The sequence below is a fragment of the Typopeltis vanoorti genome, chromosome 21 (genome assembly GCF_054136105.1).
Source record: "Typopeltis vanoorti isolate ZY-2024b chromosome 21, IOZ_Tvanoo_1.0, whole genome shotgun sequence".
Taxonomy (NCBI): Eukaryota; Metazoa; Arthropoda; class Arachnida; order Uropygi; family Thelyphonidae; genus Typopeltis; species Typopeltis vanoorti.
The window spans coordinates 54785564-54804802 of record NC_143569.1 but is presented as its reverse complement, the minus strand read 5'-3'; the positions used below and the strand labels follow the sequence as shown (position 1 = coordinate 54804802).

Genomic DNA, 19239 nt, shown 5'->3' with positions numbered 1-19239 from the left:
ACTGTGATGCAGCTCTCACAATGTCGTACCATGCTTAGTACCAAGTGATTCAGGTGTTCTTGAGGCAAACTGGCTCACTCCTCCTTCAGAGCAAGGATAAGACCTTGTTTGTTTTCTGGATGGGAATGTGTCTCCCTATTGCGTCCCAAACATGTTCTCTGGGGTTGATATCTGGGGAGCATGCTGGCCACTTGATTCAGTTAATATCCTTAATCTCCAGAAGTATCTCTGCTGCTTATGTATGATGTGGTGTGGCATTGTCGTCCATAAAAATGAATGCTACAGCACCACAGAACAATCGATCATGGCATTGAAGAACTCTGTTGCAATATCATTCACCATAGTCCCTTTTCTCCAGCACTTGTAAGTGCATCCAGTAAGCACAATGCCTCACCACACCATGTTCTTATTCAGTTTATTTCAACAACTCTAGCATCTCATCCTCCTGCACTTGTTTTTTCATTCATTGTAGAGGACAACTTCCAGATCTCTGTTTGTGTCTAATGCTATATCCTTTCAATTACTAAATGTGATAATTAAGCTCTTAATATTTCAAAGGATTTCAAGCCAGTGCATCCTCGAATCCAAAAGACAAGATCTCTCATCTTGTTTTTGGCTTTGAGGATGCTTCCCTCATCTGGTTGGCTTAGAAACAAAAGGTGTTAACAGTGAAGTAACTATGGAAATGAAAATTGTAATGGAGCAGTCTATAGCTTCTGGGCTAAAGGTGGTCTTAAAATTATCATCTTCAAATTTCTAATAAAGTGATTAAGCTGTACTTACTTGCCATAATGATGATGATGTATGTATTTCTTAGGAGGGGGATCTGGAAAGTTCTGATAAACACCTAGAACAAAGATGATATTAAAGCAACTGATATAACCACAAGAAAGAACATATGAGGATATAAGAACATAAGTTACCTTCATGGCTATGCTACTAGTATGTTCTTTTTTGTGGTTATATCAGTTGCTTTAATATCATTTTGTTCTAGGTGTTTATCAGAACTTTCCAGATCCCTCCCCCCTGTATATTCTTGAAAGTGAATTAATGTGAACCAAGTTGCATGCACAAGGAACTTTATACTCTAGAATGTATCTAAGGATGGAGTCTATCCTTAGAGAAAGGATAAGGGTTGCTGGTTTGATGTATGGTTTAAAAATGGTTATGATTATATTTATTTACCACTTTGGCTATCTTCTGACACTGATATGGAGGATAGCACTAGTTTTGCTTTGGTCTGGTATGTTTATACAAGTTGGAGCACAACATGATTTTTGCAGAATTTATATCTATTGCAATAAAAATGCAGCATAGATAATTCAATTCTTTGGCTAGATGATGTCATTGGAACAAACAACCTATAGTTTTTTTTTCCAGTTTATCAATTTTGCCACTAGATTTCATGAGTTATGTATCTTGGAATCACTGTATGTATGTGTGCATGCATGGGAATCTGTTTATGTGTATTGGCTTTCTGTAAACAGAAAAATGTAATGAACTATTTGAAAGACATATTACTGATATGTATAGGAGAGTTAGACATCAATCTAGTAGCCTTATAACACATAGGGCCAGAGTAGTGTGTTTCAGTGACATTGCTTTGGCCACAGAACTTGGTTATCTATACCAGTGGTCTCCAAAGTGAGGTATACATACCCCAGGGGGTACGCGAGTCGATACGTGGGGTACGTCAAAAAAAGTTTTATATTGATAGGGAAAAAAGTAAGTAATTAATTAAAGATAAAGAATATTACTTTCTTTCATCAATTAAACATATATCTAATATAGACAAAGACATTATAAAGATCCTGTAAACTTAAATTTGCGCATGCGCACATTGGGCGACTTTGCACACATAATCGTCTGTGGCAAAGCTGTCATGTTTTTTAAAACTTGGGAGTAAATCTCTTACTTCTTATCATTGCCATTGTTTGTAGAGCATCCTTGTGTTGACAAGCCCAACTAGAGAAGGAAAATTGCTTAGTTATCCTGCTATCTACAGATGACACCACAGTTGTATTAATTATTTGACTATTAGTAGTAAGTTTAACGATTTTTTAGTATATATTGTTTCTGTGCAATTCCAATGCCTTTTTGTGCTTACTTTTACGTTTATACTAGAAATAATGAATTAATATTAATATTATAATAAATTAATTGACATTAGATACAACACAACTTTGAAAAACGAATTTCAACAGAAATCTCTTCACAATTGGTGGATGGGACAGAAGTCCGAGTATAGCAATTTAGTAAACACAGCAAATGATGCACTCCTACCTGGTTTTACTTATTTATGTGAGGTATCATTTTCTGCAACGACGGGTATTAAAACCAAATATCGAATAAATTAAACTTGGAACCAGACTTTGTATCGCAGTATCAGAAGCCATCAAACCAGAATTTCAAAGAAATTATGAAAGAAATGCAAGGCCATTGTTCACGTTAAATATTGTAATAAATATGTTTGTAAGCTGTTAATAATACAAATAATATGTAAAAATATCTAGCTTTTTTAATTATTATATGATGATACAAGGCATATTTCCTCTTTATAATACTTATTACAATAGATTTTTGCTCAATGAATTAGGGGTACGTGCTATTTATTTTTTCTGTCTTGGGGGTACGCTATCAAAAAAGTTTGGAGACCACTGATCTATACTACACATTTTTAAAAGCGTGTTTACAAAACATAAAATAGATGAAATATTCTTTCCTCTCCACCTTTGACATACACGATCAATGACAATTTTCATTAGAAAGATTGCATAACAAAAGCTGTAAAGCAAACATTCTTCATCCGAACCTAATCAGAACTGAATATCTTTCTGTACTTTTCTGTACTGTTTCTGTACTTTCCTGATTTTAGGAAATTCTCCTGTTAGTCCTGAATTCTTGCATTTTATATTGTTTTTTAACATGCTGTAGTTTTCAGTTGTTATTATTTGTAGTTTGTCTTTTTAACTGTATATGCAGAAAATGGTCTTGAAATGAAATCAAAATTTCTGTTCATATTAAATAATTTATTTTCAATTCAATGTAAGTATATTTCATATCTTAAATACTACCATATCTGTATTTCACAATATGTCTCAGTTCTCTACCCACTGCTTCTTTCTCCCCCCCCCCCAGACTTACAGAGAGAGAGAGAGAGAGAGAAAGAAAGAAACTTCGAAGTCAATCCAATGGTGAGAACCAAATTGCTGAAAAATGGTGTTAAAATGCTGTGGAGAATTTGTCATTGTGCATACATACTACATAAGTGTTCTGAGATGCTTTAACTGCAATAAGCTTCACCATCATACATGAGACTGTAAGGGAAAAACCACCTTTCTGTTCTGCTCTAAGGAATACAAGTTCAGCGAGTGCCCAAGAAATGAGTCCGAGATGAACTGTATGAATTGCAAAAATCATAACAAGCATGCCAAAACCAAAAACAACTGCAAATTGGTACTAAGTAAAGACTGTTGGCATACAACTACTTTAGACAGCTCAAAATTCAAAACATAAATTATGGAAAGCAATAATAAAGTTAGCCAAAACAGCACTACTTCCCTGGCATGCCTTCAAATAAATCTTCAATGCTATATCAAGGCTGTAAATAACTTAACAGAACTCATATATAGAAAAAATATAGGACTAGCATTAACACAAGAACCTTACGACATCAACAACAAAAATATGTGGCTTTCCAACTAATTATAAAATATTTTCCAAAGGATCAGAAAGAAAGACAGCAGCAGTTCTTGTGGTCAACCCTGAAGTTGAGGCAGTATTAATTTCTCAGTACAGCAGTGAGGATGTGGTACTTGTTAAAATTATGTACAGCGGAATTAAAACTTTTGCTGTGAGTGTGTATCATGCTGACATAAAATATGACTTAGAAAAAATGGGCAGTGAGGATTTTACCATCAATCATACACAAATTAAGGGTCAAGGGGTGCTTAAGGGTCAAAGCTGTATAACTGAGAGGAGACCTCCACATAGCCTTTAAAGGAATGCGGATAACCGACCAGGGCTTCTGACCTAATGTCCAATCCTCACCTTCTTGTGGTGCACCGTGTTGGGTATCTACTTTGATACTGAACAAACGAGGATGGGCTGGCAATTTGGGATTTAGCCGACCAAATTGTATTCTTATTGGCTAAACCAAAATGAAAAAATGATGGTACAACATGACAAAATTTCATGCCGGCTGGGGCATCGCCCAGTTTAACAAGGCCCCCGTTGTTTTCGCCAGGGAACCAGGGCGAACAGCGAAAAGTCAGCTACTGGAACAAATCTGAAAACAAACCCCAACTCAATATCACCAGAGTTAAAGATTGGTACTATCAACGTAAGAAGCCTGAATGGCAAAGAAATGGAGCTAGCTGAGGAATTAGATAAGTACCAGATCGACATAATAGGGGTGACTGAAACAAAAAAGACCAAAACTGGTGAGATCTTTCTGAGCAATAAATACAAAATGTTATATTCAGGCAATGACAATCAAGGAAAAGAAGGAGTAGCCATAATATTCAACACAAATTACGAGGCTAATCTTCTTGAATGGCAGTCAGTCTCAAGTAGAGTAATGTGGGCAAATATGAGAATGGGGAACTGGACAATGAGACTTATTTGTGCCTATGGACCCACAGAAGGTTCTACTAAGGTAGAAGTGGAGGAATTTTTTGAGGCTTTAGAAAAAGCAACTGACACAATGAAAAAGGAAAAGTTGGTCCTTGTTGGGGATCTAAATAGCAGAGTAGGAAATGATTGTGAGACATACAAAAATATTTTGGGAAAATTTGGAGAAAAGAGCAAAGCTAATAATAATGACAAATATCTGTTGGATTTCTGCTCAGGACATGGACTGGTTATTACTAACACCATGTTCCAACCTAAAAATGTGCACAAATTCACATGGAGAGAAGAGGCAAGGAATAAGAAAAGTCTGATTGACTATGTTATTGTTGATAGTGATGTTTTCTCCCTGGTGCAGGACACCAGAGTGTACAGAGGATTTGAAATTGGAAGTGATCACTATTTAGTCTTGAGCAGGATAAAATTGAATTTCATATTGAAAAGAATAACATGTAAGAAAGTGTTAAAGCGAATAAAAGTTGAGCAACTCTCAGATGTGAACTGTAGACTAAACTACAGAAAGATTATTGAAAAGAAAATGAAAGAGTTTGAGAACAGGAATCAAACCTTGGACATTCGGTGGCAAACTCTGAAGAAAACATTGATTGATTCTGCCAGAGAGGCATGTGGTGAGGTTGTGTGCAAGGATAAAAAAATCAGAACTCCCTAGTGAACACAGGAAGTTAAAGAGGTAGTGAAGGAAAAGAAGAAAGCATATCAAAAGTTCCTGGCAAATAAGTCAGCTTTTACTCTTACAGAATACAGAGACAAATGTAAGAAAGCTAAACAGTGTGTAAAACTAGCTAAACAAAAGTCATGGGAGGACTTTGGCAAGAATTTAGAATATAAATATCAAGAAGGTGGCAAAATATTCTGGAGGTTGTTGAAGAAACTTAGGAATGGAGGAAAGAGTGCTGTAAAAGGAGTTAGAGATGATAAAGGTGACATGAAAACAGGAGAAAAAGATATCTTTGAAGTATGGAGTAATTACTTTGAAAAACTGCTAAATGAAATAAGCAGTGATGACAGCACAGTGATAAAAAAACACTGACCAGGAATGCAGTCAGGAATACATATCCATACTTGAAGTAAAAAAAGCCATCAAAGGCTTGAAATGTGGAAAGGCAGCAGGAGTAGATGATATTCGACCAGAAATGCTGAAGTATGGTTGTATAAAAGTCTTACAGTGGCTGCACTGCATAGTTCAGAAAGCCTGGACAGAGGGACGAATTCCCGATGATTGGAGTAGAGCTCTCATAGTACCCATATATAAAAAGGGAAATAAAACTGAATGTGAGAATTACAGAGGTATTTCCCTACTGAGTGTTCCTGGCAAGATCTATGCAAGTATACTTGAGAAACGGTTGAGAAGAATTGTGGAAGAAAAGCTTGGTGAAGAACAAGCTGGATTCAGGCCAAATAGAGGCTGTCAGGATCAGATCTTCACTTTACGACAAATAGTCGAGAAAGCATGGGAATATAATAAAGATCTGTATTTAAGTTTTGTCGATTTGGAAAAGGCATATGACAAGGTCATATGCCTTTTCCAAATCGTATTGAATAACGTATTGAATAACTACTGCCAAGAGAGAAGTTATTCAATACGTTGCAGTTATATGGTGTCAATGGGGCATTATATTAAGCAATACTCAGTCTTTATTTGAGTTGTAAGTCAGCAGTTAGAATTGAAGGAAGTACAGGAAGATGGTTTAATGTTAAATCTGGTGTCAGACAAGGATGTACATTATCCCCTCTGTTATTCATTATCTATATGGATCACATTATGAAGGAAAGTGGTATTAAACCTGATATCAAAATTGGAGATGTTAATGTCAGCTCTTTGCTTTATGTGGATGATGTTATACTTCTAAATAAATCCGCTACAAGTCTGCAAGATTCTCTGACTAAATTGAATTGTTGTTGTAATAGATATGGTATGAAGATCAACAATAAAAAGACAAAGACAATGAAAATAGGCAGGATCATTGAAAATGTCAACTGTGTTGTGAATGGAGAACCTGTGGAACAAATAAAACATTTCAGCTACTTAGGCACGATTTTTAGTGAAGATGGTAAATTGAATATAGAAATAGACAACAGAATCAGCAAAGCTGGTATGGTGGGAAGTCAATTGAATAAATTCATATGGAATAAGAGAGAAATTAGTCGGAACACTAAATTAGCTGTATACAAGACAGTGTTCAAACCAGTTTTAACTTATGGATCTGAGAGTTGGGTCAGAAGTAAAACACTTGACCAAAGACTAGAGACCACAGATATGAGAGTCCTGAGAAAGCAAAACCACCCAGTGGAAGACGAAGATATAGGTGGATTGATACGGTACAAAGTGCCTTAGACGATAGAAATATAAGATCTGATAATGTTTGAGTCTTGACAAGTAACAGACTGATGTGGAAGAAAATTGTAGATAGGAAGTTAGTAGTGATGTAATTTTTTCATGTAGTACTGTCATATCCTGTAGACCCCTTGAGGGTACATGGCAGGAATTTGATGATGATGATGATCATACACAAAACAAACTATCACATTAACATAAAGTACTTCACCTTCAATACCAATCTAGACATATTTGTAAAAGCATTAAAGAGAGAATTTGCATGCCTAATCTCAGACATCACTTTAATGGGATCAGCAAACAACAGCTCAGCTTAGACAAGAACATAGCCATCTTCAGCACAAGCCGATATAGACTTCCTTGCTTCTGTGCTTTCATCAGGTCTGAAAAATCCAGTGACCAAACACTCAGAACAACCAAGAAGCTAAACATCAGTGGAAGAAAATCAGTACCTTAGTGGAATGATGAACTAACAGTCCTAAGAAAGTTGTTAATGCACTCAAGCGTGCGTTAACAATAGAACTTAAGACAGAGTAGAAGACAGAACTACTATGAAGCCAATTACAGCTATCAATCCAAAATTACAAATGCCAAATCAAAGTCATGGGGAAAAATTCTGTACTGTTTCAAACATATCTAATCCTTGGAACTGTATACATAAATTAACAGTAAGCAAGAATAAGGCAACATCTATATTATTGACTATTAAGATAACAGATGACTCCTACACTAAAAACTTAGCAGTAACTGCAGCTATATGATAAACAGGCTTATCTGATGATGAAAAATCAACAGATGAAGAAATCCACAAAACTTACAGATAAAGAATGGAAAGAAACATAGACGCTCCTAATGATGATTTATTTATAGCTAATGAAATTGAGTCAATATTAAGATTAATGGATCCAAGAAAAACTCCTGAAGAGGATGGAATAACCAGCGATATACTCCTAAGATCATTTGTTGATTTCCCTAAATTCATAACAATTTATAGGGTGGCCCAAAATGTACCTACCAAGTTTAAATCAATTTTCTCTGCAATTAGCTGATATAATTAGAAAAAACTTTACTAGTACATTATAGCTATCAAGGCATTTGTGTTTGATGGCTATAATGTGTAGGTAAATTTTTTTTTGATATAAACCCATCAACCAAATTCATAACCTTCTGCCTTCTCCAAAAGACAAACTATCACCACTGATGCTACCTGCCGTAGTATTCCGAGTACCATGTTCATGCAACTTGTCTTACTATGGACAAACAGGAAAATTATAAATAAACTTATATCTCTGAACATCAATTGAAAACACTAACCACAGGATCCAAATGGTAAAACACTAAGCTGCTACATAGATCCATATATAAACATCGTTTATATAAAGAAAGTTCTGAAGCCCTACTTCATTGACTAACTCAATCATAACAACTGCGTCACATTTATATAAAGAAAGTGCTGAAGCCCTACTTTATTGACTAATCTCAATCATAACAACTGCATCACTATTCCAAAAGTGTGGGAAATTGTTATCCTCAGTTGTATTAATGCTAAAAGAAAGGACTCAATTGTATAAATTGTTAAATAAATTTATAAATCAATCAATAAATATATATCTTATATTTTTTAGCTGATTTCATTTTCAGCCTTATGATTTTAATCCATTAACATGCAACTATATACCTTAAGGGATTCCAATTTAATGCATGTGTTCTACTGTTTTCTTATTCAATTCCTTATTGTTGTTTGCTGTTTGTACTAATGATGTCTTATGCTATGTAAGACGAAATATTTAAATAATAAATTTATTTTACCGTGGCATACATGTTATTTTATAGTTATTGATAATATTAAAGACTTGACAAATTCTAATTGTAATATATGTATATATATATAGATGTGTGTGTATGTGCACATGTGTGTACGCACACACACACAACATGCCAAGAAATGATGTTCCCTGTTTTTTCTCATTTAAAAAAAAAATTCTTTTTGACTCTGGATTCTGTCCTTTTCCTTGCAGTTCTACTGCATTATTGTTGAACATTTTGATCATCAGTTACACAATGCATATGAATTCTTGATATTCTAGTGAGTCAAAATCCTGTTAATTGAGTTTTGCTCCTCTCATACCATAGGCTTTGTTTATTTATCATCTGTAATATATAATATTGTATTGTTTTGAAAATGATTTTCACTAATTTGTGACTATAAATGTTTTAATTTAAGAAATTTCAATTATTAAAAAGAAAAAAAATTGAAGATTTTGAATACCCAATTTTCCTGATAGCAGAGTCGTTACATACAGTGCAGAAAAAAAAAAAAAAGTGAATATTGCTCAGAATTGTGTGTGTGGGGGGGGGGTACTGGAGATGCATACAGGTGTGACCTTGGCAGTTATGTCATCCCAGATCATTTGCCTTAAGTTGCTGCTTTCTGCATCATGTCCAACCTTGCTTTTCTGAACTAAGAATGTAACAATGTATGAAATTTTGTATAATGGTGGGAAAAGTCTCCTATTTAAACAAACAGTAAAGAGCATATAGCAATGAAGCTCTGTCTCTCTCTCTCATATAAGGGACAGATAATGTGCTGATAATGCTAGTGAGTTAAATATGAATAAGGAATCAATAACGTCTATAATTACCACAGACTTGAGGAAAAGAAAAATGTGCATGAGACATAACTCAGATGATTGGATTCTTACAAAACAAAAGTTTTGTAAGAATCCAACTTGAATAGCTGATAATTAAAACCTAAAACAGCATTTATTACTGGGCAGAAGAATTTTATACTTTATCCAAAAAAAAAAAAAAAAATTCTTATAGAAATTATGTAATCAAACTATGCTCACTGCATTCTCCCATTCAAAAAAGAAAGAACTGTTATCAACAATTACTATTTACAAGTTACTGAAATGTTTGTTGGTAGCCAGATTTGGAATAAACTAGTTGGTATCTGTTGCAGGACCATGCCTACTTATGCAGCAACTGGTATGCACATGTTTCTGGCCAGTCAGTAGGTTGCAATGCTTAGCCACTCTCTTTCTTCCTTGATTTGGCTTCAGCAGATTTTTTTTCCATGTTTCCTAAGTTGAAATCGAGATTGAAAAGATGCTGATTTGGTAGTGTTTATGATATTCAGAAGAATTTAATGTAACAGCTAAACTAAATACATCTCATTTGACAAGTTTCTTTCCAAGCTTATATGAATGCTGTGACAAGTATATTTGCAAAACATACATTTTGCTCAAACATATATTTTGTTTAAACATATTTCTGAGAGCTCTCATAGTCTAATAATATACAGCTTACAATGAGCCTGACAGCTTATTTATTAAAATTTGCAAATAAAATAAAAATTAATGATCCGAACATTATTTAAATACAGACCTGTCTGTTATTCTGATTTTTGAATGTTTTTGATAAAAAGTTTGGAATGTTGTAGAATGCTAGGTATTTATTGGTAATTTAAGAAATTAGAATCAGATTAATTAATTATTCAGCTTAGAGAATCATTTGCACTTCTTCATATTGTTATATGATGATATTTTTGTGCACTTTACAACCACAGGTTACTGTTAAAGGAAACTACTCCAAATATATGGGGATATCCTCTTTGTTGGGTTGTATGGCTTGGAGCATTTCTTGGTATATTTTATCAACATTATTTCCATGAAAAGTATGATTATTTATTAATTAATATCTTTATGCTATTAATTTATATAAAGTCATTGGAAGAAATTAGCATTAGACATGCATGATCTAACAATTAAGTAAAGAACTGATCTTATAAATAAGTGCAAATGAAAAATTATAATTATCTGTTACTGTCAAACTAATCTTCCTTCCACAGCTTGGCATGAATTCTGGTGTCGCTTTTGTAGCTCTGTAAATGAGCGTGATAATCATATTCTGTTAAGCCATTTAAAAGCAGGTGTAAATTGTCTGAATCTTCTTTGGACTGAAATTATACCTTGATTAATCTCACAGTGTCTCTCTCTCTCTTGACATTTCATTTTTTGTGCTTTTCTGAATTTACTGTTGACATGCAGTCATCTTTGCACCAACTTTTAATAAGCATTAATCTCACAGTCTCTTTCTTTCTTTCTCTCTCTCTCTCTCTCTCTCTCGACATTTCATTTTTTGTGCTACAGTTTGATTGACAGTTTAAACACAAATTGTTTCATATAAACATCTTATTGGTTTCAACATCTTTATTACAGTGCAAGATGTTTGGATATTCAGATCACTTTCATCATTAACAATCTGATTTCAGAAATGTTTTGTCCAATCAGGTTAGGTCTTGGTATCATGTCATCTGCATAAGCACAATTGCACATTCAATAATTACAGAACTTTTTTGTTATCATCATCACTATCATAATCGAATTCTTGATATGTATCCTCGAGGAATCTGCAGGATACTATAATATGCATAAAAGGTTACATTATTACTAACTTCATATCAGAAATTTTTCTCCAAATTAATCTGTTATCTTTCAGGACTCTGGGTTGTCAGATCTTAAGTTTTGTTCTTCTAAGGCACTTCTAACCATATCAGTCCATCCAGATCTTGATCTTCCTCTGGTTCTTTTTTCGACAATCATGGTATTAAATACCTGTTTGCTAATATTTCTTCTTTCATTGTATCCTTCTGAATTTCTTCATTTTTAATTTGATTCTCTCATTGATAATACCTATTTACTCCCCTCGTTTGTCTCAGAACTCTGATTTCTATGGTCATTTGTCTTTGATCAAATGTTTTACTTCTAACCCAGCTCTCAGATCCAAAAGTTAAAATTAGTTATTGGTTTGACATCATTGTCTTGTCTCATATACAACTAATTTAGTGTTTTGACTAATTTATCTCTTTTTTTCATATAAATTTATTTGACTTCCCACCATACCAACTTTATGTTCTGTTGTTCTATTTCCATAATTAATTTGCCATCTTCACTAAAAATTGTGCCTGAATAGTTGAAATGTTTACAATGTTCCTGCTAATTTTTATAGTCATGGTCTGTTTATTGCTGCTTTTCATGCAAAATTTGTTACAACAATTATTCAGTTTAGTCAAGGAATCCTGCAGACTTGTACTGGATTTATGTAGGGGTATAACATTATTTGTGTAAAGTAGCTGAGATGAACATCTTCAATTTTGATGTCAGGTTTAATGCCATTCTTTCCTCCATGGCACATGAGCCTTATAGATGATGAATAACAGTGGAGATAGGTGCACCTCTTATGTTGGCTTTTACATCAGGCTATCTTCCCATATCTGCTCTAGTTCTAACTCTGCTGACTTACAACTTAAATACAGAGTGGCCATAAAATAACTTTCCCTCTTTGGAGGTATCTGTAGCTAAAACCAATAAATGGAATGAGACCAAATTTTATATTGAGACTTTTGAAGGCATGGGGAGATGATTTCCATGAAAAAAAGATTTGGTACCAAAAGTCACTGATGGGGGAAATTTTGGCACTGGCAGAGCCGAAAACAAGCGGATAATTACATTAAAGGCAGATAAAATGGAATAATAATATTTCGACGGTGTAAGCGACAGCCGCGTCACTCATTCCAGCTGGATGTGTGGCACGTTACAATGATAATAAGAATAATAATAATTAAACTAAAACAACAACTTGCGAGAGACACAGAAATTAATGTAGTGATTGAACTCACACGAAATAATGTTTTATTCATCTGCTTTCCGTCCTCTGCCAGGTCTAACTCCTAATGATCCAGTTTCTTCAAACTTCTTAATCATAGCTCTCAGTGTTACAACTGACATAGGATCTGTACGCAGGTTATGAAGCCTTCTAAATTCCTGAAGGGCTGCTACAGCGTTGCACTTTTTAAGGTGAAACAACTTATCAAGCAAAGCATACTGAGACAAGGTAGGATGTATATTGAGCACAATTCATCAGTCATTCGAATAACTGCCTGAATGTTCCCAATCCCTTTTTAAGTAGAATTGGTGGTGCTGCTGTCACGTACGCACAGTAAAATTTGCATAATCCTTTTTACCTGTTTACTGCAAATATCTGACTGCTTCCCACTTTGCCAGCACCAAAATTTCCCCTATCGGCAACTTTTGGCACTTAATATTTTTTTCGTGGAAATCATCTCCCCATGCCTTCAAAAGTCTCAGTATAAAATTTGGTCTCATTCCATTTATTGGTTTTAGCTACAGATGCCTCCAAAGAGGGGAAAGTTATTTTATGGCTACCCTGTATAAACTTATTGTAAAAATGTACTTATTGCTTGATATAACATCCCATTTACACCACATATTTGTAGCATTTTGAGCAACAGCTTTTCTCTTGGTATCTTGTAATATGCCTGTTCCACATCTATAAAACTTAAATACAGATTCTTGTTATATTCTCCTGATTTCCGAGCTATTTGAAAATGAATGAAAATCTGTCTGACAAACTCCTGTTTCTCCTAAATCCAGTTTTTTCTTCACAAAGTTTTTCTCCCACAATTTTCTTAGCTTTTTTCAAGTATTCTTGTATAAATCTTGCCAACGAGAGGTTAAATTCGTCTGTAATTCTTGCATTATTTTATTTCCCTTTTAGTTCTATTTCCTTTACTTCTGTGACTTTGTTGAAATGTATAGAAATTAAATATATACTTAATTGCTAATTATTTATATATTTAATTGCATATTTTATGTAGAAGGCATGAAGTTTGACCCCTCCATGTCAGATAGACACTTCAGAGTGGTAAGGAGGCAAAGGACAAAGCTGTCTATGTTGTCTGGAGAATTGCAAGTTTTCTTGTAGCATGGCAAGCAGGCAGATAGTGATCCCTAAGATCAGTGTGCATTACAAACACAGAAGAAGAAGGCATTGAAAATCATTTCTATGTATATTTAGCTAAGAAAATCTTATGAACCGAAGTTATTGAGATATGCGAGATATGATGCTGGAAGATGAGACTTCCAAGTTAGGAGACATCAGAATAGTTACTAGTGAAGAGCAGAGGGAAACTTTGAATGAAGTCAACAAGAATGATGAGCTGGATTAAAGCCCTCAGGAAATTCTTTTTTTTTGATTGCATTAATTTTAGAAGTAGATTCCTCCATTTTACTGATTTATATAAAATAGGAGACTGGAATGTTAGAATTCTATATCAAGGAAAACTGGAATTAGTAAAGAAAGAAATTAAAAGAATTCAGGTTAAGATTTTAGGAATTGGTGAACTTAGGCAGACAGGAATGAGTCATTATCATACTGAAGACGATGAATTATTACTCTGGACACAAAAGTTTTAGAAATGGAGTGGCATTCATAGAAAAGAGTATAAGAGATACATTTTGGGATACAATCTAGTGTTGGACAGAGTAATTCAAATCAGAATAATGACATATTAAGTGAATGTCACACATAATATGTCTTTATTGTGATTTGGATTATTCTGTCCAACACTAAATCGTATCCCAAAATGTATCTTTCATACTCTGTTCTATGAATGCTACTCCATTTCTAAACCTTTCATGTGTCCGGAGTAATAATTTATAGTCTTCAGTATAAAGTCTATGAATTATTAAGTTAATTAATGTCTACCTAAGTTCACTAATTCCTAAAATCTTAACTTGAGTTACTGAGTGTATGTACCCAATACAGATGCAAGTGAAGAGGTAATGAGAGAAAAGGAAGTAAAGAATTTTATGGTAGATTGCAGGTAGTGGTATATTGATATAGCATATTTTCTACACTACATGGACAATTTGTTTAGGATTGACTGACATAAAATAAGATTGTACACACTTATTACACCAAATGTGTATTATTTCCATGTATGACAATTCCTGGCATTCTTCACTATTTTTATAATTAGACTTACTGATTTAACATGAGTTTATCGTTATGTGATGACATCACGAGCCACATTATTTTAACAAAAGTTCATTACAAGATTATTACAAAAATTAACATTTCTCTAAGTACATTCTCCTAAAAAAAAACATGTAAAAACGAACATGATAAGTTACGAAGTCACATATGAGAGATTTACAGTATATCCTACAGGTGGAGATATTGCAGTAACAAGTGAGGCAAAGGTTTATATGGACACTGAGATAAATGAACTGGAGGTGCACATCATATTACAGAACCTTGATGTGAATACACCTATGGAATTAGATGGCATACCAGGTTAAGTTTTCCAAAAAGGTGTTAGGGAATTGGCAGTGCCTTTGACCATATCATTTAATGTAAGTTTTGGCTCTGGATTAGTCCCAAGGGAGGAGGAAGTGCGGTGAGTGCTTCAGGCTTTAAAAATTCCCAACTGTGTCAAATTGAAGCACCGTTTCACTTCCGAGAAAGCTCTACGCATTTATAACCGCACTAGCTTCGCCCTGTTAAGAGAACAAATTACCGCGACGCGCGTTCTCCTTGCCGACGAAAACAAAAACGTACGGGCGCTAGAGGAAGAGCTTTCTAACACACTCGGCCTTGATCTATGGTCGATACTCCATGACATATCATGCACATCGGCAAGAAAGGAATTCGAAAAAATACGTAGTCGGCAAGTAAAAAAATACGAAAACCTGACCAAGACTTCTACTTCTGTACCCCAGCCACCACTTAACACAGTAGTCAACCTCTCGTCGGCAGTTTTAAAGCCTGAAGCACTCACCGCACTTTCACGTGGTCACAATTTCGCCCTAGCTCCAAAAAGGATTTCTGCTGAAGAAATCATGATTCAAATAGAGCGTGGAATTCGCAACCTGCCTATCCATATCGCCAACAACGTGAGACTGGATGTAGTCGGTGTTCTCACTAAAGCCAAACCTCCAAAATCCAACTTATCCAAAAACGAATATACAGCCCTACAAGAATTAAAAAACAACAAAAAAATAGTAATCACCAAAGCTGATAAGGGAAGCGCCACTGTGGTACTCAATCAAAAAGACTACAAAGGTAAGCTAAATTCTTTAATACGAGACCGTACTACTTACCTCTCCATTGATTATAATCCGACCAGCTCTCAGATTAGAACTATCCACAGACTCCTTAAGAAAGTCACTTCTTGGCCTGTGGAAGTCACCAACAAGCTTAAACCTTATAACTCTAGACCCCCCCGATTATATGGACTCCCAAAAATACATAAACAAAATGTGCCATTACGTCCCATAGTGGATGGCATTGATTCCCCCACATATAAATTAGCCAAACATTTAGCCAAAACGCTCACACACTACACTGGCAACACACCATCACACATAAAAAACTCGGCCCACTTTAAAGCCAGTATAGAAAACCTCACACTCCAACACACTGACATAATGGTCAGTTTTGACGTCTCCTGCCTATTCACTAATGTCCCACTCAAAGAAACCCTTGAGCTCATCCAAGCCAAGTTTCCTCCCGATATCTCAGCCCTATTTCAGTTCACAATGAACTCAGGCTATTTCGTTTGGCAAGGAAAGTTCTACAAACAGATAGAGGGGACAGCCATGGGTTCACCACTTTCCCCACCCTTGGCCAATTTCTTTATGGAGACATTTGAAGAAAAAGCCTTAAACTCCGCCCCACAAAAACCCACTATTTGGCTTCGTTATGTGGATGATGTGTTTGCTATTTGGCCACATGGCTCAGACTCTCTCCACTCCTTCCTAACACACTTAAACAACCAACATCCCAGAGTCCAGTTCACCTTAGAAAAAGAGGAAAACAACACCCTCCCCTTCCTAGACACTTTAATCACCCGCCAGCTTGATGGATCTTTGGTTTTCTCTGTTTACAGAAAACCCACCCACACTGGCAGATACATTCACCAGCAATCCCCCCCCCCCCTCACAACAATATGGGGTGATAAAAACACTATATAACAGGGCAAAATTAATCTGCTCAGATGACAAGGCCCTGACTATGGAACTAAACCACATCCTCAACACTTTCTTAGCCAATGGCTATAACCCCAAAAAAATCCAAAAAATACTAAAACCTGAAAACCACAACCCCCCCCTCCCCCCCTCAACAATAAAGACTACACCAAGTCTATCACTATCCCCTACATCCAGGGCACCTCTGAAAAAATAACTAATATCCTCAAGAAATATGACCTTACTTCCTGTTACAGACCATATAAAAAGTTGGCATCCCTTATCCGCTCTACCAAAGACCAACCACTTCCCCTAGACCTACCTGGTGTATACCAGGTCCCTTGCAGCTGCAAATTGTCCTACTTTGGCCAAACAGGCAGAACAACAAATATCAGGATTTCAGAACACCAAGACTACATCCGGTTTCACCAATACAGCCGCTCTGGGCTGGCAGACCACGCCTTAGATACCCACCATAAAATTCGTTGGAAGAAGACAAAAATAATCCATCGCAGCAAGTTTAAATACGAAAGATTATTCAAAGAATCTTCAGCAGCTCTAAAAAACGTTCCTAACCTCAACAAATTTGGGTGCATGAAACTGCCCCAAATTTGGGAGACTTTCATTATGAGAACTTCAGCCCAACGGCCAAGACTACCAAATTAGCCCGCAAGAGGGCACCATTAGGACTTTAGGAACAAAGTTAGTGTCTTAATTTCTTCCTCATTTGCTTTGTTAGTTCCTTTAGTGCACATACCATATCTTTATGTTCCTGAAGATGACAATGTGACATGGTCGAAATATAGAAGTGATTCATTAAAGTTATCTTTAATTAATTTACTTTACATGCGTTGTTAATTCTGTAAATTAATTACCAGTTATCAGAAAAGTGTGAAATGGCTTGAAAAAGTCCATGTTTGTTCTTTAAAACTACAGAATAACACTTATGCCACAGTAAATAACTTTTTTATTATGTAAATATTTTGTCTTATGTATCATAAGACATCATCAGCACAACTAACAAACAACAATAGGAATTTAATTAAAAAAAACAGTAGTGTGCATGCTTAAATTGGAATCCCTCTATGTATACAATCACATATTCATGGATTAAAAACTACTGGGATGAAATTAAAATTACTTAAACTAAATTAAAATATAGTAGATAAATTGTTGACTACAATTGAGGATAACAATTTCCCAAACTTTTGGAATAGTGAAAGAGTCATTTCGATTAAGATTAGGTCTATGAAGAAAGGCTTCAGCACTTTCTTAATAAAATGTTCATGTTGTGGATCTGTGTAGTGACTTGGCGTTTTGCCACGGGATCCTGTGATTAGTATTTTTGATTCCATTTTGTTCCAGGCAAGATTTGTGAGGTTTGATAAGGCAGATGTGGTCTTGATGTTCATAGATATGTTTATTTATAATTCTTCCTGTTTGTCCATAGTAAGACAAGTTACACAAACATTGCATTTGATATATGCCAGGTAGCATTGTTGGTGAGAGTTTGTCTTTTGGAGAAAGTAGCAAATTGCGAATTTTGTTGATGAGTTTGTAGGTTGCAATGAGTTGATATTTTTTTCATAATTTTTGCTGCATTTTCAGAGATGCCTTGAATATATGATACATGGGCTTCTTCTTATCTGGGTTGCTTTATAGGAGAGTTGTTAATTATTCTTTGTGTTGTTATTAGATTATATCCATTTAGTAAGGCAGTTTCTTTGATCATTTTAAATTCTTGTTTTAAGGATTCTTCAGAAGAACAATTCTTGTGTGCGCTGGATACTAGAGATTTTATGATGCCATATTTTTGAGATGGATGGATGGTGAACTAATAATATAGTTCACCATTATTGATATAGTGACCTGAAAAAGTTGGTTTTTGGTAGACAGAAACAGAAATGGATCCATCTTGTTTGTGCTGGATGTGTACATCAAGAAAGGAAATTCCTTTTGATGATTCCTTTTCTAGTGTGAACTTGATACAAGAATGCAGGGTGTTGATTTTTTTTGTAGAAATGAGTAGAGTAGAGTTCAGGTTCTGTGCGACTCCAAACTGCAAAGATGTCATCGATGTAGCATAGCCACATTGTTGGTTTTGGGTCAAGAGCAAAAATTCTATCATCTAGGTGTTCAAGAAAAGAGTTGGCTAAGTTAGTGATCAGGGTGAGCCCATTGCTGTTCCTTCCTGTTGTTTATATATTTTATCTTTCCATGCGAAGTAGCCTGATGTGATTGCAAATTTGAATAATTCCGCTATGTCCAATGAAAGTTTTTGAGCTAAAAATTCTATTGTCTCATTGTGAGGGATATTAGCGAAGAGAGAGAGAGACAATGTCAAAGTATACTAACATGTCTGTATCTGCTAGTTTAATGTCTTTTATTCTTGTATGAAATTCTATGGAATTTTTTATTGAA

General features: G+C 35.0%; 1 protein-coding gene across 1 annotated transcript in view; it reads left to right on the top strand.

Annotated features, from left to right (window-relative positions):
* Positions 1–19239, top strand: part of LOC150094861 (monocyte to macrophage differentiation factor 2-like) — a 109679-nt gene that overhangs the window by 53437 nt on the left and 37003 nt on the right. The window contains exon 5 of the mRNA XM_090411684.1: positions 10554–10661. Coding sequence (XP_090267810.1) covers positions 10554–10661 — 108 coding nt within the window. The remainder of the gene's footprint in view (positions 1–10553; positions 10662–19239) is intronic.